Here is a 25,835-nt window from a genome sequence, read left to right as displayed (position 1 = left end):
TGCCCGGTGTTGCTGCTAGCGGCCTCTATGGCTGCTGCAGCGGTAGCGACACCACTGAGTGACGAGGGGCTCAGGCGGAAAAGTGGCTGCTGAGTCGCCAAGACCGTGCGCTTCTGAAACAAGCAGGGGAAGGGAGCCAGCGCAGTGCCCCCTTCCACCTGCTGGAGTGATGCGCCCTGTGCAATGCAACAGGTCGCACACCCCTAAGGCAGACCCTGATGTTTACAAAACATTTTATAAACAACTTAGTACTAGTTCACACACGCGGCGCTTCAAATAGCGCTACATAAGGTGAACTCGACCTTAAAATCGTTCCCTCCCACTGTCATATCTAGTTGCCATGGCTTCCGCCCTCGGGGAGGAGATTTTCCCGGAAGGGGCCCGCTAATTGGCTGTGCACTGACGCCGTGTATTTTGCAGGTTTATGCACGGTCCTAGTAGCCATGAAGTGTGTGTGGTGGGCACTGATCGCGGCTGTCGTGCTGTGTATGCCTGGAGTACCCGGCCTCAACAATGGCTTGGCGCTCACTCCTCCAATGGGCTGGTTACACTGGGAGAGATTCATGTGTGAGACGGACTGTGTGAAGGATCCTACCAACTGCATCAGGTGAGGGCACGGCGCAGGCACAACAAGGAAGTGGCGGTCTCCGGCAGGGTGTTACTGGAGATCTGTGGACGGAAAGCATTGTTTCTAGAATAGATTTCTTCTGTGTTGTCTGTTAGTAGTGATAGAATGATGCCACCGCTGACAACTGTGTCTGACCCTTTTTATATTTTTTATTTTTTTATACAAAAAGTAGTTCGTCCCACCGCCCACTTATTTATACGGATGTGGCTCCATGCACGCTGCGTGGCTCCATGCACTATGTGACCACGGCAGCACTTTCAAACAGAGTTGTCAGACACACACAACTATTTTACTCGTAGATGTCGCAATGTGGCTGCAACTCTCATGTACAGCGCATTTGATTTTAAGTTGCCGTGGATGTAGCCACTGCAGAATTTCACTCACAAAGTGCTGATTTCCCTATGTGAAAATTGTGAGATTTTTTTTTCTGGGACCAATGCCATTAAAATTGCAGTTGGCTGTGAAAAACCCAGTGTTGTCGCTGTATGGCGCAAACGCTCTAAGGCTAAATCCACACGTTGTGGAATTTGGTGCAGAAAATCTGCATCTAAACCTTTAGGTTACTCCGCAGGTAAAATCGTTTTGTTGATGCGGTTTTATATTTTAGTGCGGAAATAGGTGTGTTTTTATGCTGCGGATTTTGGTGCTTTTTTACAAAACAAAAAAACAATAAAAAAAAACTAGTCTGGTATAATTCGCAAGAGGAAACGCAAGGTAAACTGACCTGCTGTGGGTTTTAAAATACGCACCGCAGGTCAATTCATGTGCAGAAAAAAAAATGAAATTCAACTTGTAAATGAGATTTCTTGAAATCTCATTTACTTTGCTGGTACTGTATTATGCTGCGGATTTGCTGCACGAAAATGCGAGCGGCAATCCGCACATAATACGCGTCATGTGCATTTGGCATAAGGATATGTTCACAGGCAGCAGACTTGTGGCAGAAATTTATGTGACTGTCCTATTTATCTGAACTTGCAGAATTTCATTCATTTCCATTCATATGTATGGAACTGATTTTCAGCTGCAGAAATATTTGCAACAATTCTACCCGTGTGACTGCATCCCAAAGTACAAAAACTGCACTGTGTGAACCTGACCTAACTCACTGTTCTGCTGTACTTATTTTCTATTTTTTTTTTTTATTGGTGATATCATGGTGCCACTTTGTGCTGCACAAAAACATAAACTGCAAGCCTAGAATCATCTCTGTGCCCGGTACAAAGCTAAAATAAGCTTGTGTACTTCCAAAACCTGTCACTAGGTTTAGAGCCACTAAACCACCAGCATGCCTTTATACAGCTGGGGTTTAGTGTTCCAAAACTACCCACGTTGAAACCGGGTATTTAGGGAATAGTTAGTAAAATAACTTACACGTTACTGAGATGAGACTGGGGGCAGAATAAAGTGAGGTGTACTATCCTTTGCTCTATGTGCATGAACCCGATGCCGCCGGACTACTCTCTGTAACGTCTAAAGTTATTGTACTAACCATTGCTTAAACGCCCGGTTTCGGTGTGGCCCACAATTGGAACATTAAACCCCAGCTACATAACCGCATGCTGGTGGTTTAGTGGCTCCAAACCTAGTGGCAGGCTTCCAAAATTCCAGTCATCACATTATTTTACATGGTTGACCTCTACCTGTAAGGATATCATTGGTAGAGATAAAAAAATTATTGTATTAGGCCCCATGCATGTGACAGTATTTTCATCTATCCCGAAATGCTGTCAGTAAATACGGATCAGTAGGCATCCGTATTTCATCAGTATATACGGAAGGGTGTCAGTAAATATGGTCCGTATTGCATCCGTATATATGGATCCGTACAAAAAGAGGGAGGTTGCAAATTATGTTAACATGTTGCCTAGCAATGCTTCCGTAAATACAGACTGTTTACGGATTCACATCGGTAGTCGTCCGTATTTACGGAAGCTCCAATAGATTTCTATGGAAGAGTCCTTGCCGTAATTACTGACAAGACTAGGACAGGTTCTATGAATTTTTTTTTCAGCACCGACACCCATCAGTAAAAATACTGAAAGGTGTCCGTCGCCAATAGAAATGAATGGGTAAGGCCCCATGCACACGACCGTGCCCGCAATCACGGCCCGCGATTGCGTGCACGGCCGGCCGCCGACTGACAGCCGCATTTTCGGGCCGTGCTCCCATACAAAGTATGGGAGCGCGGCCCGCAAAATGCAAAAGAACGGACATGTTCCATAATTCCCGGAACATTTCCACGGCACAGACACCCTTCCGTAGTGCTACGGAAAGGTGTCCGCGTTCAATGAAAGTGAATGGCTCCGTTTTTGCGGACCGCAATTTTGGTCCTCAAAAACTGAAGTTTTTTACGGTCGTGTGCATGGGGTCTAAGTAATTACTGTGAGTATTTAGGCCCCATGCACAAGAACATGCTTTTGCGATTGTAATTTCCCCGGAAATCCACGTGAGAATTGCAGCCCCATTCATTTCTATGGGGCCATGCACACGACCGTGGTTTTCACGGTCCGTGCATGGCCCAGGAGCCTGGACCGCAGAGAGAACGGACATGCCTTATTACGGCCGTGTTCTGCGGTCCAGGCTCATAGAAAATAATGGCCGCGGCCATGTGCACGGCCCGCGATTTGCGGGTGACACTCCGCCCCCAGCCGACCCGAAAATCACGGCCGTGCACATGGCTACAGTCGTGTGCATGTGGCCTTACTGTCAGTAATTACTGATGAAAAATACTGTCGTGTGCATGGGGCCTTACTGTAACATTTTCTTAAGGTTAGGCCTTATTCACATGGACATGTCTGTTTTGTGCGCGCGACAAAAGTTCCGTGTGTCATCAGCATATCGTGCGCGGCTGCGTGATTTTCGTGCAGCCGGCATCATGGTGACACTCTGGTTTTATGTTTACAAACAAAAGCACGTGGTGCTTTTCTGTTTTCATTCACATTTTTTACTACTGTAGCGCGCATCACGCGCGGCACCTGGAAGTGCTTCTGTGTGCCGAGCGCGATTTGCACGCACCCATTGACTTCAATGGGTGCGTGCAGCGCGAAACACGGGCAAATATAGGACATGTCATGAGTTTCACACCGCGCACATACGCTGCGTGAAAATCACTGACAGTCTGAACAGCCGCATTCATTAAAATAGGTCCGTGCAATGCGCGTGAAAATCACGCGCGTAGCACGGATTTATTATACGTTCGTGTGAATAAGGCCTTAGTGATCGGCAGCTCTGCCCTGCAATCGCAGGGCTGCTGACTGCTGCTATGGCAACAGGAGACCTAACAATGGCCTCCTGCTCTGCCATTACTGCAGTGACTGACAGATCTAAAAATCTGACAGTTGGACTTTCAAGTCCCCTAGTGGGACTAAAAAAAAAGTTGTCAAAAATATAATAAATGTTTCAAGTAGTAACAAAAAACACCATCGGCCTTTTTCGCTTATTTATTCTTTATTATTGAAAATAAACCATACATATTTCGTATCGCTGCCACCGTAATGGCCTGAACTATAAAAACATTGTTATTTATTACACGCAGTGTACGGCGTAAAAAAAACAAAAACCTTAAAAAAAACAATGCCAGAATTTTTGGGTTACTTTGCCCTACAAAAATTGAAATAAAAAGTGATCAAAAAGTCACATGTATACAAAAATGGTGCCTATAAAAACTATAGCTTGTCTCGCAAAAAACAAGCCCTCGATGAAAAAATTGTTAGGGTATGTGCACACACACTAATTACGTCCGTAATTGACGGACGTATTTCGGCCGCAAGTACCGGACCGAACACAGTGCAGGGAGCCGGGCTCCTAGCATCATACTTATGTACGATACTAGGAGTCCCTGCCTCGCTGCAGGACAACTGTCCCGTACTGTAAACATGATTACAGTACGGGACAGTTGTCCTGCAGCGAGGCAGGGACTCCTAGCGTCGTACATAACTATGATGCTAGGAGCCCGGCTCCCTGCACTGTGTTCGGTCGTAATTGGTGTGTGTGCACATACCCTTATGGTTCTCAGAAAATGGCGACAGAAAAAATACATTCTTTTTACAAAAGTACGTTTATTGTGCAAAAAGTTGTAAAACATAAAAAAGTGCCATAAATTTGGTATCACCGGATGTAAAAAATGATTCCTCACCGTGGGGACTGGTATGTGCTCCACAGTAAGTCAGAAACAAAAACCAAAAAAAATCACTGGAAAGGGACTGGAGTTTATAATAAAATATAACTTTTACTGAAGTATAATATAAAATGGATACAACAAATAACTACATGCAAGAAAAAAAGGTACATATTATGACATCCTTAATAATAATAATAAAAAAAGGGGTTAAATAAACATAAATATTGCGAGTGTAACCCTCATGTTATATGAAGAAAAAAAAACCACAAATTATGCAACATATAAAAAACATTGATGAAATGTGATTTGAGAGCTGGTATTCCAAAGTATTGATCCTAATGTATTTCCCACATATATGAAAAAGGACTTGTAGTAGCTATGGGGTTTGTTGTGTGTATATACCCCCTACCTGTTCCTGTTGTGATCTCTCTCTCAATCAAGTTGGATAGATAAATATGGAATTCTATTCACATCAAGTTTGGAAAGAGTCTCCCGACGCGTTTCCTCCAGGCGACAGTCATCAGGGGAGACTAAGCCTATTGTTTAACCCCTTCCCTCTTTAGCCACTTTTGACCTTCCTGACAGAGCCTCATTTTTCAAATCTGACATGTTTCACTTTATGTGGTAATAACGTCGGAATGCTTGTACCTATCCAAGCGATTCTGAGATTGTTTTCTCGTGACACATTGGACTTTAAGATGGTGGTAAAATTTGGTCGATACATTCAGTATTTAATTGTGAAAAACACCAAAATATAGTGAAAAATTGCAAAAATTAGCATTTTTATCAATTTAAATGTATCTGCTTGTAAGACAGGCAGTTATAACACACAAAATTGTTGCTAATTAACATCCCCCATATGTCTACTTTAGTTTTGGCATCATTTTTTGAACATCCTTTTATTTTTCTAGGACGTTACAAGGCTTAGAACTTTAGCAGCAATTTCTCACATTTTCAAGAAAATTTCAAAAGGCTATTTTTACAGGGGGCAGTTCAGTTCTGAAGTGGCTTTGAGGACCTTATATATTAGAAGCCCCCAATAAGTCACCCCATTTTAAAAACTGCACCCCTCAAAGAATTCAAAACAGCCTTTAGAAAGTTTCTTAACCCTTTAGACGTTTCACAGGAATTAAAGCAAAGTAGAGGTGAAATTTACAAATTTCGTTTTTTTTTTTTTTTTGCAGAAATTCATTTTGAATCCATTTTTTTTGTAACACAGTTTCACCAGAAATATGCAACTCAATATTTATTGCCAAGATTCTGCAGTTTTCAGAAATATCCCACATGTGGCTGTAGCGTGCTTATGGACTGAAGCATCGGCCTCAGAATCAAAGGAGCACCTAGAGGATTTTGGGGCCTTGTTTTTATTACAATATATTTTAGGCACCATATCAGGTTTGAAGGACTCTTGCGGTGCCAAAACAGTAGAAACCCCCCCCACAAGTGACCCCATTTTGGAAACTAAACCCCTTGAGGAAATTATCTAGGGGTATAGTGAGCATTTTGACCCCACAGGATTTTTGCAGAAATTATTGGAAGTAGGTCGTGAAAATTAAAATCTACATTTTTTCAAATAAAATGTAGGCTTTGCTATATTTTTTTTCATTTCCACAAGGACAAAAGGAGAAAAAGCTCCACAAAATTTGTAAAGCTATTTCTACCGAGTAAAACAGTACCCCACATGTGGTCATAAATGGCTGTTTGGACACACGGCAAGGCTGAGAAGGGAAAGAGCGCCATTTGAAGCTCAAATTTATCAGGAATGGTTTGCGGAGGCAATGTTGCATTTGCAAAGCCCCTGAGGGAACAAAACAGTGGAAACCCCCCAAAATTGACCCCTTTTGGGAAACCATGCCGCTCAAGGAAATTATTTAGTGGTATAGTGAGCATTTAAATAAATGATCCAATTAAAAATCCATGGATGTGTGATAAACTTTGAAGCACTCCTTTATACACAGGCCAGGTTTGTCGGGCAGGTGTCGCACTGATAAATGGTGTCTCGTCTTCTCCCCGTTTTGTAACAGACTTTGCACCTTTTTTGGCTCCTTCCCTTTTTACCAGTGGAGGGGATTTCGCCGGGAAAGTGTTGTCCTGGTGCAATACGTGGACCATCGTTTCTAGAAGTACTGGGGCCCTCCCCTTCCTGGTTCCCAAATACAAGGTCCTTGATAACCACCTCTTGAAAATTAAGGAATGTCCCATTGGTATAGCACTTAAGCGTTATACAATGCCATCTGCACTATGTGCACGGCCAGCTTTTTATGCCACACCTTTGTTTTCCGCATGGCACTGTATGTCTGTAGTACTTGATCAGAGAGATCAACCCCTCCCATGTACTTATTGTAGCCGAGGATGCAATCTGGCTTGGAGGTCATTGTGGTGGTACCTCGGACAGGTACAGAGGTGCTGCCGCAACTGTGTATTGTGGTCAACATAAGAACATCCCTCTTGTCCTTATATTTGACCAGCAACAAGTTATCGCTGTGTAGTGCCCTGCTTTCTCCCTTTCTTAGTGGTTGCCCAGATTTTTAGAGAGGCCTCTCTGGTTTTTGCGCACGGTGCCGCATGCTGAAGTATTTCTGGTGGAGAGGCATTTAAATAGTGGGATGCTGGTGTAGAAGTTATCCACGTAAAGGTGATAACCCTGGTCCAGCAGTGCGTGCATCAAATCCCACACTATTTTCCCACTAACTCGCAGGACAGGGGGGCATTCTGGGGGTTCTAGCCTAGTGTCCTTCCCTACATAAACCCTAAACCTATAGGTGTACCCTGAGCTGCTCTCGCACAGCTTGTACATTTTAATTCCGTACCTCGCCCTCTTGCTTGGCAGGTATTGGCGGAATTTTAGTCTCCCCTTAAAATGTACAAGGGACTCGTCTATTGCTATATTCTTTTCGGGGGGTGTACACTTCAGGAAATTTGGTGCAGAAATGATCAATGACTGGCCTGATTTTGAAAAGGCGATCGTATGTGGGGTCATCACGGGGTGGGCACTGTGCATTATCACTATAATGCAAAAATTTCAGAATGATTTCAAATCGAGTCCGGGTCATTGCCATGCGGTATAATTGGGTGCTGTATAAAATGTCTGCACTCCAGTATTGCCTAATCTCTGGCTTTTTTACTAGGCCCATATGTAGAATAAGGCCCCAAAATTTCATAATTTCTGCTGCCTCTATGGGGGTCCACCTAGCAAATGATGAAGTGTGGTTTTGGGCTAAAAATTGCTGGGCGTATAAATTTGTTTGGGCCACCATTAAATTAACAAAAACCTTGAAAAAGTCAATTTCCGTGAGGCCTGCAGTTTCTAACCGAATTCCTGAGTTTCCTGTGAAATCCGGAATGTGAGACTCATAATTATCAGGGGTTGGGTTCCACACGATATCACTAATTTGGGGGGTTGCCTGAGCTGATGTCCTGGGGCGCCTTTGTGGGGGTTCCTCATCACTGGATCTTGATGATGAGGAGGAGCTCAAGAGGAATGGGGCAATTTCCTCTTCTCCCTTGCTGGCCGATTCAGTGTCAGAGGCCAGGATGGCGTATGCCTCCTCGGCTGAGTAGACCCTTTGGGATGATTGGGACATTTTTATTAGGGGGGTATGTAGTGCTTCAATACGCGTAATAATTTATTTTTATAGAGGTGGTTGTGTGTTGTGCTTTTACGTGTATATGAAATTTATTGAAAAAAGGAAGAGCAGAAAAAGAAGAGAAATTCCTGACTACCTGACACTAACTAATAAATAACTAACGCTAACTATAACGCTGTAAATTTACTCTAAAACTGTCGCTACGCTATGAGAAATTTAGTGAACGAACTTCAGTTAAAAAAAAAAAACTGAATGTCCGTCACTAAACGGACGCTGACTAGAAGATATAAATTTATGCTAAAACTGTCGCTACGCTATCAAAAATTTAGTGAACGGACTGAATGTCCGTCACTAAACGGACGCTGACTAGAAGATATAAATTTTATTCAAACTGTATAAAAAAAATATATAGCTATAACTTCTGCTATATATTTTTTTTACAAAACGGTCCGCTACTCTAATGCTATTTTTTTTTTTAGATTATTAGACTCGGCACTCAGTAGCCGCAGGGCGCACGCAAAAAAAAAGTGCAGTAATACAAAAGGCCAAAAAATAAAAAAAACTTGCGCCAAAAAAAAAATGAGGCGGTCACTGATCAGCACTCAGTGGCCACAGGGAGGTGCAAAAAAAAAAAAAGGAAGTCCTGTGCCAAAAATTGGCGGTCAGTGATGGCGGTCACTGATCTGCAGCCGCAGGACGTAAAAAGGGAAAGGGCAAAAGAGGGGGAGGGCCGATGGGGGGGGGGGGGGGAGGGTACAGGGATAAGAAGTTTAGGAAAAAAAGTGCTGCTGCTAAAAAAAAATCAGCAGCAGTACAGTTGATGATGATGACGGTTCACTCTGCAGCAGGAAGCAGTCGGGTGAAGACGTCACAGCAGGATCGCAGCACAGAAGGCCTCAGATTCGGTAAGTTGGCTTCACAGACGGTCACTCCAGCTCTGCTCACCGTTCCTAACCGGAATGAGGTGGGCAGGGCTGGTGAAGGGTGTTTCAAACACCCGCCATGGCTGCGATTGGTCGGTCGGTGCAGACCGACCAACCGTAGCGATCGGGGGGTTGGCATCACCGCCATTTTTTACATGGAAGATGGTAGTGATTGGTGCTGTCCTAGACAGCACCAATCACCACCATATCACTGTGGCACAGTAATAGGCTAAAGCCGCAAACGGCCGCAATTGGCCGGTCTGAATTGACCGGCCAATGGCGGCGATAGCCGATGCGGGGGGTAGGCGACACCCCCCCTGGGCATCGTGCACAGATGGCCTGCTGTTATGAAATTTTGCGGGAAGCACTGGCTTTCCATGACGTATACTTACGGCAAATGTCGGGAAGGGGTTAAGTGTGTGGCACATTACTGGCATATTACTGATTGCGGCTCCCAGTTTGAGAGTGCTTGCAGTGGCATAAGTTCATGGCAGAGCAATTAAACTATTCAGCAGCATCTTCTCCGCTCCATGCGCTCATGTTGAGCGTCTAAGGCGATCACCCCTGAGGTAGCCACATTGTGGCGATACGCGTGGGGCATTCAGACCCCTTCATCCCTTTCTTTTGGCTATTTGGTATCCATGTCGCAACCATGCTTACAGTTTGATGCAACATTTCTTATGCTTTTATGTTAGCTATATATTCTGAGGGATTTAGGTGGTTTTGGGGGGTACTCTCTATTGGCCACTTATCAGGGTTTTGTATTTGGTACAGCATGATGTGCTGTATTAAATGTTTGTAACACATTTATGTAGTGTGCCTATTTCTAAATAAACGTATTTTTGTGCTATTTGTAGTGACTATTTAGTCTCCTTGCCATTTACATACCCATATGTGTGTTTCTTTGTTACATTCAAGTTTTCAGGGTATGTGGCAATATACATGCGGTGTCCGCCGGGGATCATTAGTTGGCAACTTCCACATATATGGCATCGCCATACCCGAAAGAACCCTTTTAACAATTTTTGGGGTTTGTCCCCAGTGGCATAAGCTGGGCATGACACATTTGCCACTGAAATGGCATATTCAGGGAAACTTTTTTACTTTGCACCATCCACAGCGCAATAATTTATGGAAAAGACCTGTGGGGTGAAAATGCTCACTACACCCCTTAATAAATGCCTTGAGGGGTGTAGTTTACAAAATGGGGTCACATCTCAGGGGTTTCTTTTATTATTTCACATCAGAGCCCTGTAATTCGGAACCAATACTTTGTAAATCACCAAATTAGGCCTCAACTTCGCATTGTACTTTTTCAATCCTGAGCCTGGTGGAACGTCCAGGCAAAAGATTAGGGCCACATGTAGGGTGTTTCTAAAACCGGGAAACACCGCATAATAATTAGAGAGCTGCCTTGTTATGGTGGCACAAGCTGGGCACCACATATTGGCATATCTATGGAAAAAAATACCATTTTCACTCTGCAACATCAAGTGCACACTAATTTCTGCAAAAACACCTGCCGGGTTAAAGGGGCTCTGTTACCCCATTATAAGTGGCCTATATTGTACATGATGTGATTGGCGCTGTAATGTAGATTACAGCAGTGTCTTTTTATTTAGAAAAACTATCATTTTGGACGGAGTTATGACCTATATTAGCTTTATGCTAATGAGTTTCTTAATGGACAACTGGGCGTGTTTTACTTTTTGACCAAGTGGGCGTTGTGGAGAGAAAAGTGTATGACGCTGACCAATCAGTGACCAATCAGCGTCATACACTTCTCTCCATTCATTTATTCAGCACATAGTGATCCTGCATCGTTCACTATGTGCAGCCACATACATACACACTAACGTTACTCAAGTGTCCTGACAGTGAATATACATTAACCTCCAGCCAGGACGTGATGTCTATTCACAATCCTGATACTTCGGTAACGTTTGTGTGAGATTTACAGCAAGACAAGTGTAATCTCGCGAGATTACACTGTAAACTGTCATTTAAAACAAGATTACGTGAGATTACGCTTGCCATGCTGTAAATCTCACACAAACGTTACCGAAGTGTCAGGATTGTGAATAGACATCACGTCCTGGCTGGAGGTAATGTATATTCACTGACAGGACACTTGAGTAACATTAGTGTGTGCGTATGTGGCTACACATAGTGATTTAGTAAGATTACTATGTGCTGTGTAAATGAATGGGGAGAAGTGTATGACGCTGATTAGTCAGCAGAAAAAGCGTACGCTTGCCTAGCTGTAAATATCACAGAGACGTTACAGAAGTGACAGGATTCTGAATAAACATCATGTCCTGGCTGGAGGTAATGTATATTCATTGTCATGACACAGCAGTAACGTTATAGTGTGGTTATGTGGCTGCACATAGCGATGTAGCTATATCGCTATGTGCTATATAAATGAATGGAGAGAAGTTTTTAAAAAGTTTTAGTGTAAATAAAGGTGTCGAGTCAATTCCTTTGCACGTAAAACGTGCCAAATGTTCCCATAGTCAATGGGAGTCCGAATTATGCATCAAAAAGCTCATACAAAATGCGTTAAAAATAAAAAAAAACTCAAAACGCTTGATTAAGCTTCCCATTTAGATCAATGGGAAAGCAAGCCGTTAGTTTTTTATTCAAGCGTTTTAAAAAAAACATGTTGCGTAAGAAAGAACAGTGAGGTGGGGTTGTTTGTGGCGCAGTTGCATGTTTGGGGGGATTTGTGTGTGTGTGGGGGTGCTCGCCGCTGATTCTTTAAAACAAGATAAAGCGGCTATGAAGGATCAGCAGCGCCCGTGCATACTCCGCTGCACAAAAATAGGACACAGCTCTGGGTGCACACACAGATATCTGTGCTGCGCACGCGCACACAGCTCTGCTATGGGCGCGCACAGCTCTAGCATACCTATAGCACTACGACCCTATAGCTATGGATAGGATTAGATACAGCGGCTTAGCAGATAGTAGCACACATTATAGCATTAGATACAGTAGTTCAACAGACAGTATCACACATGATAGGATTAGGTATAGGGCCCAGCAGACATTATCACACATTATAGGATTGGATATAGGGCCCAGTTCACTGACATTGCAGCTCCAGCGCTAGACCCAGGAAAATTAAGTTTAAGAATTATTTTCCTTTTTGATGTGTTACTAATTATTTTTGTGTGTTTGTTTTTTTACAAGTTCGGTTGTTGGACTACTTCAGATTCGAGGACTACTTCAATAATGGCGTGTTTTTTTCGCAATAAAATGGATAACTAGGGTTGTGTGGAATTTTTATTTCAATAAAATATTTTATCTAGGTCTTTTGTATTTGTTTAAACTTTATAGCTACCACCTTAGTAATAGATGCTGGCTGTTTGACAACGCCCATTACTAAGTCGGAACTTCATGTTAGACATGAAGAGATTAACACTAATCTCCACCAGTGGTACCAGGAAGAGCAGGGTACGATCTAGTACCCGAGCATCTGTAGTGACGGAGGGGCACTGTGGCGGCCGCAGGCTGGTATTATTAGGCTGGGAAGGGCCAAAAACTGTGACCCTTCCCACCCTGGTAATGCTAGACTGATGCTGCTATGTTGTATCTAGCTGGTTATAAAAATGGGGGAGCCCCACATCGCGCTGTCCAATTATTTATAAAAAAAATTACGTGGGGTCCCCCTCCATAGTTCATAGCCAGCCAGATACAACACAGCAGCAGCAGGCTAGCATTACCAGGGTCGGAAGGGCCACTGTTTTTGGCCTTTCCCAGCCTAATAATACCAGCCTGCGGCCGCCCTAGTGCCCGAACATCACTACAGATGGTCGGGTACTGGATCGTACCCGGCTCTTCCTGGTACCCCTGGTGACGGTGGGTACCGGGGTAATAATGGGGTTAGTGTTAGCCTTTTCACCGGCTAACACCAAGCCCCGCCTTCGTAATGGACACTGTCAACCTGTCAGCGGCCATTAGTAAGTTGGTAGCGATAAAGTTTAAAAAAAAATACAAAGATATAGAAAAAATATATTTATTGAAATAAGACACCCCCACACAACCCTCATTAACTATCCGTCATCGAAGTAGTCCACGACTGCGACGTAGTCCAACAACCGAACCGGCAAAAAAAACAAAACACAAAAAAAACACATTAGTAAGGGCCTGTTAACATCACCGCCGCCCTTCCGTTGATGGGTTCTGTCGGGTTAACCCCTCAACAGAAAGGAAAACTGAAACCTCCGCTTCAGTTTCCCTCACCATTGATGGTTTGTCGCCGTTGTGATAGGGTTCCGTTGTTTTGCATTGTCGACTGCGCTATTGATTCAGCCAAAACAACGGAACCCGTTCACAACGGTGACAAACCATCAATGGTGAGGGAAACTGAAGCGGAGGTTTCCATTTGCCTTTCCGTTAAGGGGTTAACCAGACGGAACCCCTCAACGGAAGGGCAGCGGTGATGTGAAGAGGGCCTTAGATACAGGGCCCATATGAATGTGTGATACTGTTTGTTGGACCGTATTCTTCTGCAGTATAAGCTGGGGCCATGTATCTAAGCCTAACACATGGTAGGCTTTAAAGGTTGTCCAGTCTTGAAGGGGGTGCAGAGCTCGTACGAGCGCTGCTTCCCCTTCATTTCCCTTACTTGCTCACACTGTGAATCGCTGACACGTCCGTGTCGGCGATTCAGTGTTAGAAAGTGCCCGGAATGAAGGGGAAGTAGCGCTCGTACGAGCGGTTGCAACCCCTTCAAAACAGCTGATTGGCAGGGGTCCCGGGTGTCGGACCCAGACCCATAAGCTTCAGCAAATCACTAAAATTAAACTTGCCTCTTCTTCGGCCGCAGGTTCTCACTCCATCAAGTTTCGGGATGTTGTGCGCAGCGCATAGTGTTGTGACGTTATGCACTGCGCACAGCGCTCCGAACCTCTGATGCGCTCCAGGAAGAGGAGGGGTAAGTAATGTCAGTTGCTATAGTAACAGGGGCCCGTGTAGGTTATTACATAGGCCCCAGTTACTATAGTAACTTTTCATTGATGTGGTGTGGGGGGCCGCGGGCCCCCTGGCTTCCGGGCCCAGTCGCAATTGCGACCGCTGCAACCCCTATAGTTACGCCACTGGCCTCACTAATGCTTTGTAAAGTGGTAATATTACATCTCTGTCCCACGAGTCCATGCCTCTTTTAATACACGACAATATGCTGGCCTTTGAAGCAGCTGATTGACATTGCATGCTGTTATTTAGTTTATGATTTACAAGTACACCTAGATCCCTCTCAACAAGTGAATCCCCCAGTGTAGCTCCCCCTAGGACAGATGATGCATGTAGGTTGTTGGTACCCAGATGCATAACTTTACATTTATCTACATTAAACTTAATTGGCCAACTGATGCCCAAACACTTAGTTTGTTTAAATCTGCTTGCAATTCACGAACTTCTTCCTTAGACTGAACTATATTACATAGCTTGGTGTCATCTGCAAAAATAGAAATAGTGCTATTAATCCCATCCACTATATCCACAGCGGCCCCTCTGTCTAGGCTTCTGCTCACCTCTTCTAAAAACAAATCAGGTTGGTTTGACAGCGTCTGTTCCTTATTATGAAGAGGGACTGAAATAACTGAACTAAGCTCTTTAAGAACTCTAGGGTGTAACCCATCTGGTCCCGGGGCCTTGTGTACATGTATTTGATTTAATTTAGCTTGGACCAGATCTACATTCAGCCAATTCAGTATATCAATATTAACAGCACCGGCTACATCAGCTGCTCACTCTTCTGTTGTATATACAGAACTCATTTAGTAACTCTGCCTTCTCTTGATTCCCTGTGACCAACTCCCCATTACTACTATCTAGGGGGTCCTACATGTTCAGACCTTGGCTTTTTTGCATTTATATACTTGAAGAATTTTTTGGGATTTGTTTTACTATCCTTGGCCACCTGCCTTTCATTTTGTATTTTTGCTAATTTTATTAAATTTTTACAGATTTTTTTTAAAGCGGCTCGGTCACCACATTATAAGTGGCCTATATTGTACATGATGTGATCGGCGCTGTAATGTAGATTACAGCAGTGGTTTTTTTTTATTTAGAAAAACGATCATTTTTGACGGAGTTATGACCTATATTAGCCTTATGCTAATGAGTTTCTCAATGGACAACTGGGCGTGTTTTACTATATGGCCAAGTGGGCGTTGGGGAGAGACGTGTATGACGCTGACCAATCAGCGTCATACACTTCTCTCCATTCATTTATACAGCACATAGCGATATAGCTATATCACTATGTGCAGCCACATAAACACACTATAACTTTACTGCAGTGTCAGGACAATGAATATACTTTACCTCCAGCCAGGACGTGATGTGTATTCAGAATCCCGACAGTTCGCTAATACAATCCCGACACTACAGCACAGGAAGCGTAATCTCGTGAGATTACGCTGTAAACTGCCATTTCAAACAAGATTACGCTTGCCTTGCTGTAAATATCACAGAGGAGCTACAGAAGTGACAGGATTCTGAATAAACATCACTTCCTGGCTGGAGGTAATATCTATTCATTGTCATGACACATCAGTAATGTGATAGTGTGTTTATGTGGTGCACATAGCGATATAGATATATGATAAATGATTGTTTTTCTAAATAAAAAACACTGCTGTAATCTGCATTACAGCGCCGATCACATTATGTACAAGATATGCCACTTATGTGGTGACAGAGCTTCTTTAAGCTCTTTATATTTTACAAAGGCTACAGCTGTACCCTCAGATTTGTATTTTTCAAATGCCCTTTTTTTTTTTTGTCATATATTGCCCATTTTACAGAAGGTGTAAGCCATGTGGGGTTTAAATTTTAGTCGTTTCTGCTTGTTACCTAGGAATAAATTTTGCACTATAATCTCCCATTTATAATTTGTACCATTATTTGACATTAGTTCTTCCCAGTCTATATCTTGAATTGCAGCCCCCATCCTGGGGAAATTGGCCTTCTTAAAATTAAGTGTTTTTGCCCTCCCAGCCTGTGTTTCTTTTTTACAGTATAGGTAAATTGTAACTATATTATGATCACTGTTATCGAGGTTTTCACGAACATTGACGTTCCCAACAAGCTCTGCATTATTAGAAATGACCAGTTCCAGAGCTTCACCTCATGTCGGGTCTTCCACAAACTGGCCCATAAAATTTTCCTGCAACAGGTTGAGGAAATTTCTCCCCTTTGCAGTTGAAGCCGAACCATGACACCAATTAATATCCCGGTAATTAAAATCTCCCATTATCACAACAGTACCCGCCTGTGCAGCCCGCTCCATCTGCCCTATCACTACATTTGCAGCCTGCTCCATCTGTTTCTATAGCTGACCTTCCGTCTCCTCAGTTATATTGGGGGGGGGGGGTCTATAGATTACACCAAAAGTAATATTTTCAGTGTTTACCTCCCTTTCTAGTTCCACCCACAAAGTTTCAATCTCCTCACAATCTTCACCCTCTAATGTCTCTTTCACACTCGCCTTCATATCACTTCTCACATACAGACATACACCACCACCTTTCCAATTTGTCCTGTCTTTCCGAAAAAGTGTAAAACCCTGTAGATTTACAGCCCAGTCATATGAAGTCTAGCCATGTTTCAGCAACACCAACTATATCTATATTTTCTTTCAGTACCAAGGCCTCCTGCTCCCCAATTTTCCTTGCTAGACTTCTGCCATTTGTGGACATACACTTTAGCTTGCCTTTAATTTTTTCACTTTCATTATGACAAATGGGATTATTTGACATTATTTGCATTTTTATTTTCATTGCTGTTTTGTAACAAAAGGATCTCCCTATCCTGTTGTGTAGTCCTATCCACACAGTCTGTTTCCCACCCACCAATATAGTCTGACCCCTCCCTAACCTGACTACACCTTTATTTTCTACACTGACCTCCCTCCTCAGCCCTAGTTTAAATACTCCGCCACCCCAGCTAGATTTCTCTCCCTCAGCACAGCAGACCCCCTTCCATTTAGGTGCAAATCTGCAGAATACAGATTGTACCCCAATGAAAAGTCATCCCAGTGCTCTAGGAACCAAAAGCCTTCTCCTCTACACCAAGACTTAAGCCATGCATTTAACTGCCTGAGCTCCCGCTGTCTTTCCTGTGGTGCGCATGGTACAGTCAGTATTCCTGAGAATACAACCTTGGAGGTCCTTCCCTTCAGCTTGTAGCCTAGTTCTTTCGTAAGGCTCCTCCACCTACCATTTATTCGGTCTTTGGTGTACCACGACAGCTGGATCATCACCAGCCACTCCCAGTAATTTATCAACCCATTCCACCACATGCCGAACCCTGGCACCAGGGAGACGGCAAACTATTCGGTTGAGGCAGTCTTGGCGACAAATTATTCTATCAGTCTTCCTGATTATAGAATCCCGTACAACTAAGAATTGTCTTGCCTTACCTGCATTTCAATCTCGCCAACTTCTAGTTCGGCTGTTCGAGATCAGTATCCACTAGGGCTGCCATTTCTGAGACCGACACCCTCGCATCGTCACCCAACTTGGCAATTTTGCTTGGAATATCAGAAACCAGATTGGCCTTCCTTTTCTTTGACCCCTTTTTACTGCCCCTAACTACATTAACCCAGCTACTTTCCTGATCCTGCTGACACATGTCTTCACCCTCCAGTACTACCCCACTAACTGCTTGCTCAGTCAGCAGCATGCTCCGCTCAAGATTGTCTATTGCTCTCTGTGTTGCATTTTGCTCCTCCAGATCTCTAATGCGATCTTCCAGACGAACAACATGCTCACATCTGCCACAGAGGTATTCACCCTGGAACTCTGGCTCCTGTCGTGCATACATATGGCGGACTGTGCACTGAAGAAAACCTCAACTTGCTATCCATTATTCCAGTTACAAAAAAAAGTGAACAATTATTAAAGTATAAGAAAAGAAGAGTACTTACAGGGGCTTTAACTCTTTTGTAACTCTGGTTTAGTAACTCCACTTGATATGCAAACCATAATGGCAATTTCTCCTGTACACACACACACACACACACACACACACACACACACACCAGCGTATTCTGAAAAGTTTGGTACACTGTAAAACATGTAATGCGGCAAAGCAAGTGTCCATTTCTGACTCCAATAGGAATTTATATTGTTATTTATATTAGGCATTGGGCTAAAAGATTAAAAATACAATATTAGGCCTCTAGGAAGTGGATTAATATCAGCTTTTTACCTCAATAGTTAAAGGGGTGACCATCTAGAACAGCCCCCTTCTTGAGGAAGCTGATAGATCTTCTTTAGGCCTCATTAACACACTTCTGATTTGTTTAATATTTTGTATTCGTATTTTAAAGCCAAAATCCAGAGTTGACACAAAGAATAGAAGAAGTATAAATATTTTCATTCTGTTAGGATCCAGTCTTGGTTTTGGCTTTAAAATTTTGATCCAAAATACTGACCAAATCTACAATATGTGAATAAGGCCTTAAAGGGGTTGTCCAGTTTGGGAAAACCCATTTCCATATACTTTATAATGGAATTCTGAGGTGATGGTAGAGTTTTCCTCTGTTCAGGATCCTCCGCTCTTTGCTAGAGATAAATAAATGCTCGCTGGCGGTTCAATGTTAATGTGGCCGACGGAAACAGCCAAGTGTAGTGCTTGGCTATTTCTGTCCTATTAGCTACATAAGACACAACTGTCCAATGAGGGAGTGAGATTTGTTTTTTGTTTTTTTTTTATTTATTTTTTAAGAACTGACTCCCTGGGGCAAAATTTTCAAACCTGGCCGATCACATTTTCGGTAGACAGAACATTGCGAACGATTGTTTGCGGTAATGTTACAAACGATGGTTGACTAAAATGACCAAAATCTGTCCTGTCCTTTTGGATGAATTTTCTCTTGTGTATAGACAGCCTTAGCCAAGCATGTATTAGTCTCTGTTCACACTGACGACAGAAGCTACTTTCAGAGCCTCCATGGGCAATACCCGAAAGATTTGATGAACAGAATAGTGTTGCATGTATCGCTATTCTTCCCGTCAAAATGACTGAAACCACGACAGACCCCATTATAAGTCAATGGTGTCCATGGTGGTGTCAGTCATGTGGCAGAGTGTTGTGGCCTCTGTTATATACGGCAGTAGTGTGAATGCAGCCTTATACGGTCACTTATTCACTTGAATGAGTGCCATTTAATACAGCTTTTCCCCTGCAATGGCAATTATGGCAGTAATTGGAGTTGTGACAATAAGGCTGTATTCACAAGGGATGGAAATTCTGCATATTTTCCGTGCTGAAAATCCACAGCGTATTACAGTCCCAGCCATGTGAATGAGATTTGAACAAATCTCATCCACATGCTGCTGAACATTTTTTCAATACAGAAATCTGAGCAGTCTGCTTATTTAACATCTGCAGCATGCTCATTCTGTTGTGGATGTTTACTGCGGATTTCATCCTTTTCAATGTAGAAGAGGTGAAATCTGCAACAAAATCCGCGCACAAAATGTTGTTTTTTTTTTAATTAATAAATTTATAGATATACAATTCATAATAGTAAACAAAGCTTTTTACATCCATAAAGCAATAGAAGTAACATTAAAAAAAAAAGAAAAAGTTAAAAAGAAAAAAGAAAGAACTTGAAAAAGGAAAAAGCTGAATAACTAGCCACTTAACAACCAATCGGTTTGAATAGTGTTGATTTCTTATCCAGGGCATCCATCTTTCCTGGAATTCATATTTTCCCACCTCCCAATCTAATCCTAGGACTTTCTCATACTGAAAATATGTATTTACTTTATTTATTACCTCGGTAATACAAGGAATCCTATTTATTTTCCAGTTGAATGCAATTCTATTTCGTGCTGCATCTAAAATTTGTCAACAGACCCATGTCTTTTCTATGGCGCTTAGATTTACTCTCATATTTAACCCTTTCCCGCACCTTGACGTAACTGCACGTCGATGTGTGCAGTTACGTCTGGGCTTTGACAGTTAACCGGCGCGCGGCCCTACACCGCAGCGGCGGCTAACTGTGCAGGGTGTCTGCCCTGCATTCCCCGTTGCCGATCAGCGGCCCCCTTAATTGCGGCGTTCGATTTTGAACGCCACAATTAAGATGTTTAACGCCGATCGGCAGCCCTCATGTGAAATCATGGGGCTGACGATGGTACCCATGGCAACCGGACACCAGACAATGGCTTCCGGGCTGCCATGTACAGAAGCCTATGAGGACCAGCCGGAGGGTGGTCGTCGTAGGCTTCCTGTCAGTGTGACTGTTACGTCACAATGACAGTTGGAATGCATTACACTACGTAGGTAGTGTAATGTATTCCAGCAGCGATCAGAGCTGCAAGTCTAAGTGTCCCCTTGTGGGACAAGTGAAAAAAGTAAAAAAAAGAATAAAAATGTTTTTTTTTTAAAAAAAGTGTAAAAATAAAACTTTCAAGTTTTATATAAACACAAAATGCTTTTTTTCCTATAGTAAGTATTTTATTATAGGAAAAAAATGAACACGTAAAAAAAAAGTACACATATTTGGTATCACCGCGTTTGGAACGACCCCAACTATAAAACTATAATATTATTTTTCTCGCACGGTGAACACCGCAAAGAAATAAACGAAAAACAATGCCAGAATCACTATTTTTTTGGTCACCACCCCTCCCAAAATATACAATAAGAAGTGATCAAAAAGTCGCATGTACGCTAAAATAGTACTGATACAAACTACAACCCGTCCTGCAAAAAACAAGCCCGTACACAGCTTTTTTGACTGAAAAATAAAAAAGTTACGGCTCTCAGAATATTGTGACACAAAAAATTTATTTTCTAAATAAGTTATTTTATTGCGCAAATGCTGCAAAATATAAAATAAAAACTATATGCATATGGTATCGCCGTAATCGTACCGACCCACAAAATTAAATATAATGGTCATTTATAGCCCAGGGTAAACGCGGTAAAAAATAAATAAAAATCATTGTCCGAATTGATGGTTTTTGGTCACCTGGCTTGCTGAAAAATGGAATAATAATAATAATCTTTATTTATATAGCGCCAACATATTACGCAGCACTTTACAATTTAGAGGGGACATGAAACAAACAATATCAGACATTACATAAAAAGTGATCAACAAAATCGTATGTACCCCAAAATGGTACCAATGAAAACTACAGATTCTCCCGCAACAAATAAGTCCTTATGCAGCTCCGGTGGTGAAAAAATAATGGCGATGCAAACTGTGCAGCGTTCCAAATGCGGATAGGATCGGGTGCCATTTATAAGTGCGACGCTGGCCACATATCATCTGCGGATTATTATTTATTTACCCCATTATTATGCCCCTGATGTACCCTGCCCAGCCTACATATGCTCCCACATTATAAACTGAAATACCAGCAAAACGCCAGAGCTACTACCAAGCAAAATCTGCGCTCCAAAAGCCAAATGGTGTCCCTCCCTTCTGAGCTCTACAGCGTGCCCAAACAGCCGTTTACGTCCACCGATATGGCATCCCCATACCCGGAAGAACCCGGTTAATATTTTATGAGGTATTTGTGGCACAAACTGGGCACAACATATAGTGCACTAAAATGGCACATCAGTGGAAAATTTAAATTTTCACTCTGCACCATCCGCTGCGCATTAAACCCTTCGGGCACCATGACTTAATAGCGTGGTGTGGGGGTGATGTATGGAGCGTCTCACGTCTGAACCCGCGCCATACGCTGCGGGTGTCAGATGTGTATTACAGCTGATAACCCGAGACTAACGGACAGAAACAGCGATCGCGCTGTTACAGGAGCCTGTAAAAATCACAATATACTGCAATACATTAGTATTGCAGTGTATTCTACCAGTGATCTAACGATTGCTGGTTCAAGTCTCCTAGGGGGACTAATAAAATATGTAAAAACAAAAGTAAATAGTTATTAGTGGAAAAAATGTAATAAATATTTAAAGTCCAAAAAGAAACCCTTTTCACATTTTTTTTTCTCTAAAGTAATGTAAAAAAAAAAAAGCTATTGCAATATGCCATTGTTGAACTCGCACGGTGCACGCTGTAAAAAATAAAGAATTTTAAAGGGCAAAATCGCAGTTTTTTTTTTGTCACCTTGGCTCTACCAAAAAATGGAATAAAAAGTGCTCAAAAAGTCTTATGTACCAATAAAAACTACAGCTCGTCCCTCACACCACTCTATTGACGGAAAAATAAAAAAGTTGTGGCTCTCGGAATGCGGGGAGGAAAAACGAAAAAGAAAAAAGCAAAACATGGATCAGTTCGGAAAGGGTTAATTACTTTCTAATGAAAATATTTTTATAATTAGACAAGATAGTCTCACAGGACATATGAATGTTAGGCCTCATGCACCCTTCCATCACCGTTTTCTCGGCCGTTTTTGACGGATCCGTGTGTCCGTTTTTGTTTCTGTTCCGTGTTTCCGTTTTACACGGACCTTTTGCTTCAGTTTTTCCGTTTAAAAAACGGATGTGAACTTCATTTGAACCTGTCACATGTCCCAGGAAACACCCATAGAAAGTTTACAAGAAGTTTTTGGTGCTGTTTTCTGTAGCTTTCAGAGCATAGAGAACAGTTTGAGATTACTCTGCTTGGCTTACTTTGGTTTTTTGGGTGTTTTGGAGTGAAAATATGAGCCTATCTTCAGGAATGAATGTTTACTGTAGTCTGTGAACTTTTGCTCACCCAGCCGTTGCTATGGCAACAGATCCGGCACTTCCGTGTGCCATCCGTTTTTTTTCCACTGACCCATTGACTTCTATGGACCACACGGTCACTGAATCACAGGACATGCTCTACTCTACTTTGCACGGAACGGAACAACGGATCCGTTTAAATAACTGAAGTTTGCATGGGGCCATTGAAATGAATGGGTTCAGGGTGCTATCAGTGACAAAAATGGATAGCACCCTGAAGGAAAAAACTGAAGTGTGCATGAGGCCTAAGGGTGGGAAATAAGAGTAACAACCACCCACTACATTTATTGAAGATAAAGACTCCAAATCATTAATATATAAACAAGAGAAACAAGAAGTCCATAATTATCAAAAGAAGTTTATAATAGAAAATCTCTATTATAAGTCAAAAACATGAGAATCTAAAACAAGTCTTAATAACTGGATCACAGTATGATACAGTATATCACAACTATAAGTAAACAGTATATAGTGTACCAAGGAACACATCTATGTTTTATCTTAACCCCTTCCCACCGGATCACGTATATTAACGTCAATAAAAACGGTGTCTTACCGCATTTTGACGTTACTGTACGTCATGGAGATGAAGCTGGCTCAGGAGCTGAGCCAGCGACCTCACCGCCGGGTGACAGCTGTATGTTACAGCTGGCACACTGAGGTATCGGCCAGGACCGGAGCTAGCCTCCGATCCGACCGATTAACCCCTCACATGCTGCGTTCAATAGAGATCGCAGCATGTGAGGAGTTTATAGCCACCGGCACCCCAGCAACGTGATCGCTGGATTGCCGGTGGCTGCAAAGGCGATCGGAGGGCTAATGCTTACCTCCCGATCAGCCTGTAACGTAATCCTCCTATGCCCCGTCGTCGGCGGGGCCCAGGAGGCTTCCGGTACCATCAAAGATGGCGCCACCTCAGCTTCCGGCTCAGAAGCTGAGCCGGCGTCATCAGCAGTGGGTGTCCGCTGTATGTTACAGCGGACACCCCGATCTATCGCTAGCTCCGATTCCTGGCATTAACCCCTTCGATGCAGCGATCCATTGTGATCGCTGCATCCTAGAGGTTTGTAGAAAATCGGCAGCCTTGCCATGCGATGGCAAGGCTGGCGACTGTTACTATGGCAACAGGAGCCCTAACAATGGACTCCTGTCTGCCATTACGTAAGCTGATTAGGCCCCGCCCAGAGACGGAGCCTGATCGGCTTGCTGTCAGTGAACAACTGACAGTTCCAATACATTGCACTACATAGGTAGTGCAATGTATTAGAACATCAAACAAACAGTTGGACATTCAAGTCCCCTAGTGGGACTAAAGAAAAGTGTAAAAAATACAATAAAAGTTTCAAATAATAACACAAAACACAATCGCCCTTTTTCACTTATCAAGTCATTTATTATAGAAAAAAATAATAAAGCCATACATATTTGGTATCGCTGCGACCGTAACGACCTGAACTATAAAAATATTATGTTATTTATCCAGCGCAGTGAACGCCGTAAAAAAAAAAACCTCAAAAACACTGCCATAATTACTGTTTTTTTGGTCACGGTCTTCCAAAAATTGAAATAAAAAGTGATCAAAAAGTCGCATGTATCCAAAAATGGTACCGATAAAATCTATACCTCGTCTCGCAAAAAACAAGCCGTCACACAGCTCCATCGACGAAAAAATTTAAAAGTTATGGCTATCACAACTTGGTGACAGAAAAAATACATTCTCTTTCCAAAAGTAATTTTATTGTGCAAAAAGTTATAAAAAAATTCTATAAATTTGGTATCGCCGGAATCGTACTGACCCGCAGAATGAAGGTAACATGTAGTTTATAACGCATGTTGAACGCTGTATAAAAAAAAAACAACTAAAAAAAACTATGGCAGAATTTCTGTTTTTTTTTTGTCACCTTGCCTCCCAAAAAAAGGATAACAAGTGATCAAAAAGTTGATTGTACCCCAATATGTACCAATAAAAACTACAGCTCGTCCCGTAAAAAAAGAGCCCTCATACCACTACGTCTATGAAAAAATAAAATAAGTTAAGGCTCCAATAATTCAGGAAAGAAAATTTATCCAGTTGTGCAGCCCGAGGGGAAAGTTTCTTCTGTTTCAAAAGGCGATGTATCAAGGCACTAAAATTAGGGAACCAGGAAGGGGAGGGCCCAACCATATCCGCTGGAAGCGACGGTGCCCGTATTATACCAGGACAACGCTTTCCCGGCAATATTCCCCAAACTGCAAAGGTGCGGAGTGTGGACCAAAAGGGAGATAAGGAAGGACGCCATATATCAGTGCGACACCGGCCTGTGCAGAAAGGATCGATCACAGCGTAACACACATCTATGGATCATTTTATTCTTTTTTTTTTACCTTATTATTATACCACCTGACTATGCCCCTGATGTACTCTGCCCAGCTCAGGTATGCCCCACATTATAAACGGAAACAACAGTGATACTCCAAACAAAACTGTTACCAAGCAAATTCCACGCTCCAAAACCCAAATGCGCTCCCACCCATCTGAGCCCTACAGTGTGCCCAAAGAGCAGTTTACTTCCACATATATGGCATCACCATACCCGGGAGAACCCTTTTAACAATTTTTGGGTGTGTTTCCCCAGTGGCACAAGCTGGGCACGACATATTTGACACTGAATTGGCATAACTAGGGAAAATTTTTAATTTGTACCTTCCGCAGCGCAATCATTTATGGAAAAGACACGTGGGGTGAAAATGCTCACTACACCTCTTAATAAATTGAAAACCATGAGGAAAAAGGAGTCAAACTATAAGTACACAAAGAAATATAATTTTATTGTTACATCTGAAGTACAAAATATAAAAACACAACGCGCGTTTCACAAATG

At 42.6% G+C, this 25,835-nt stretch overlaps 1 protein-coding gene across 1 annotated transcript in view; it reads left to right on the top strand.

The window, feature by feature from the left end:
- Positions 1-383: 383 nt before the first annotated feature.
- GLA (galactosidase alpha) overlaps positions 384-25,835 on the top strand; it is a 290,628-nt gene continuing 265,176 nt past the window's right edge. Inside the window, exon 1 of the mRNA XM_075835636.1 lies at positions 384-607. Coding sequence (XP_075691751.1) covers positions 444-607 — 164 coding nt within the window. The 5' untranslated portion in view covers positions 384-443. The remainder of the gene's footprint in view (positions 608-25,835) is intronic.

This window comes from Rhinoderma darwinii, chromosome 8 (genome assembly GCF_050947455.1).
Source record: "Rhinoderma darwinii isolate aRhiDar2 chromosome 8, aRhiDar2.hap1, whole genome shotgun sequence".
In the NCBI taxonomy this organism is placed as follows: domain Eukaryota; kingdom Metazoa; phylum Chordata; class Amphibia; order Anura; family Rhinodermatidae; genus Rhinoderma; species Rhinoderma darwinii.
The sequence above is the reverse complement of the archived record's forward strand: the minus strand, read 5'-3'. Positions and strand labels throughout refer to the sequence as shown.